The sequence below is a fragment of the Puntigrus tetrazona genome, chromosome 13 (assembly GCF_018831695.1).
Source record: "Puntigrus tetrazona isolate hp1 chromosome 13, ASM1883169v1, whole genome shotgun sequence".
Lineage (NCBI taxonomy): Eukaryota > Metazoa > Chordata > Actinopteri > Cypriniformes > Cyprinidae > Puntigrus > Puntigrus tetrazona.
Genome location: NC_056711.1, coordinates 10,205,408 through 10,207,432, shown reverse-complemented (window position 1 = coordinate 10,207,432; position 2,025 = coordinate 10,205,408). Strand labels below are relative to the sequence as shown.

Here is a 2,025-nt window from a genome sequence, read left to right as displayed (position 1 = left end):
TAATTATTGTCTAGTTTATTTTCTATTTCATCACTGTTACACCGATTATGTCCTCAATTTATTTTCTTAACATGCTATTAATTATATAAAATATTTATGACACATTACCAAGTTTCATATTAGATTGATTTCTGAATGATGATGCCAAAAATTCAGCTTTGATCACAGAAATAAATTACATTTTTACATATACTCGCATAGAAAATAGTTCTAATAAATTGTAATAATAAATTCAATTGTGTTTATTATTGATTATAGGAATGCGGGCATGGTGATAATTATTATTCTAAACTTAATACTTGTTAACATTTTTGGACTAGTGGTAGTTTTTTTTCAGTGCTGCATGATGACTGCACTCACAGAGCTTTGTGCTTCTCCTCCGCCAGGATCTGATCATTGGGCTTCAAGCCATACCTGTGCACAAATACATCCAATCAGTTAGTTAGCTAACAGAGCTGGAGGATATGAGCTCGTGTGATCGCTCCACTGCATTTACAGGAACACACCACACACACGTGACCTTTAAACACTTTAAACACAGCACTCACTTATCGAGAAAGTCCTTGTCCACCACGGCGGAGATGTCCAGCAGCGGGTTCCCCATCCCGAACAGAGCATTCTGACTGAAAACAAGGACACAGATGCACTCATATTTTAATAACGCTTAGGTAGTGTGGTCAAACAATTAATCAAAATTTTGTTTGCATAATGTAAGCGTGCACTTTATTTATTATGCGTATAGAAATGTACACGCATTCAGTTTTTTTTGGGGATGTAATTAATCATTTAACAGCACTTTAAAGTAAAGCAATGGGAATTAATATTGCATATTAAAAGTGCTATATATAAATAAACATTTAAATTAAAGAAATTACTTCCCTCCTATTCCAAATCTATTTGCATTATTTGATTATTTTTAATTAAACCGCCACGCAACTCATCAGTGCATGCACTTCTTTTTCTAATTTAATACTGCATTTGCCTTTTTTTTTTTGCATTTGACATCTCCGGTCCTCATTTACTTTAATTTTATGCATAAGAACAACACGACCACTCTGTTAATCATCTTATTGTTTCCCGTTAAATTCGGAAAGACGCAAAATACGAGCAGATTCCTGAACGAACTATTCCTTTCATATTCGTTCTATGACAGTAACAGGTGGAGGTCACACGATCGGTTTCCATGACCCTGCCTTTGAGACTTGAAGCCTTGGAATGCGGTGCATTTATTAGCAAAGGAGCCGAATAGACAGGAACTCCTGCTCTTTTCCATACTGTGAAATTGACATTGTAGAAGGTTGTTGGTTCTAAACCCCCGCAGAACCGCTTTCTTGCTCTCCAGCTTGTATTATTTAAATGTACATATTTTCACGCATTTGCCAGATGCATTTTACGAAGCACCTTGTATTGCATCCAAGATATGCATTAAATTAGTAGGGAATCAAACCCTAACAACATGAAGTACTGTTTGAGCTTCAGGAAGGCTTTCTGGTCAACTCGTGTGTCTAATATTAGCCTGACAAATGTCAGTTTTACACCAAACCAGTTGTGTATCGTGTTAATTTCACATCCATCAGAGGTTAAGACCCAAACACAGAGTATGCAATTCTGAATTTGAATTAACACTGTGAAAAATGCATGCACCTTGAATGTTTTAGCATAGAAGGTGTGTTTAATGGGTTTAAACGGAATGTGTTTAGAGCAGAGCACATGTTATAATGCTGACTAAACACTTTACACACACACACACACACACACACACACACACACACACACACATTAAACTATGCGCAGGACAGGAGTAAAAAATGATCTATAACTAAACAAGCTCTCCATTAAAATCACAAGGCTGGGGATACAGCTTGTCATCTCAGTAGTCATCTCATTCTCTACCAAAAGCCTTGTTAATAAATAGTGCACACTTTTTGCTTTCAGATATTACTATTTTTAAATATTGTGTAAAATAAGCATTCATTAAGCCAGGCATGCATGCATGCATATTATATGTATATATATATTATATAT

General features: G+C 35.5%; 1 protein-coding gene across 1 annotated transcript in view; it reads right to left on the bottom strand.

Annotated features, from left to right (window-relative positions):
- The window catches only part of LOC122356813 (adenosine kinase-like), a 44,613-nt gene that overhangs the window by 42,293 nt on the left and 295 nt on the right, over positions 1–2,025 (bottom strand). The window contains exons 2-3 of the mRNA XM_043255884.1: positions 549–663; positions 361–414 (exon numbers count right to left, since the gene is read on the bottom strand). Of these exons, the coding sequence (XP_043111819.1) occupies positions 361–414; positions 549–663 (169 nt within the window). The remainder of the gene's footprint in view (positions 1–360; positions 415–548; positions 664–2,025) is intronic.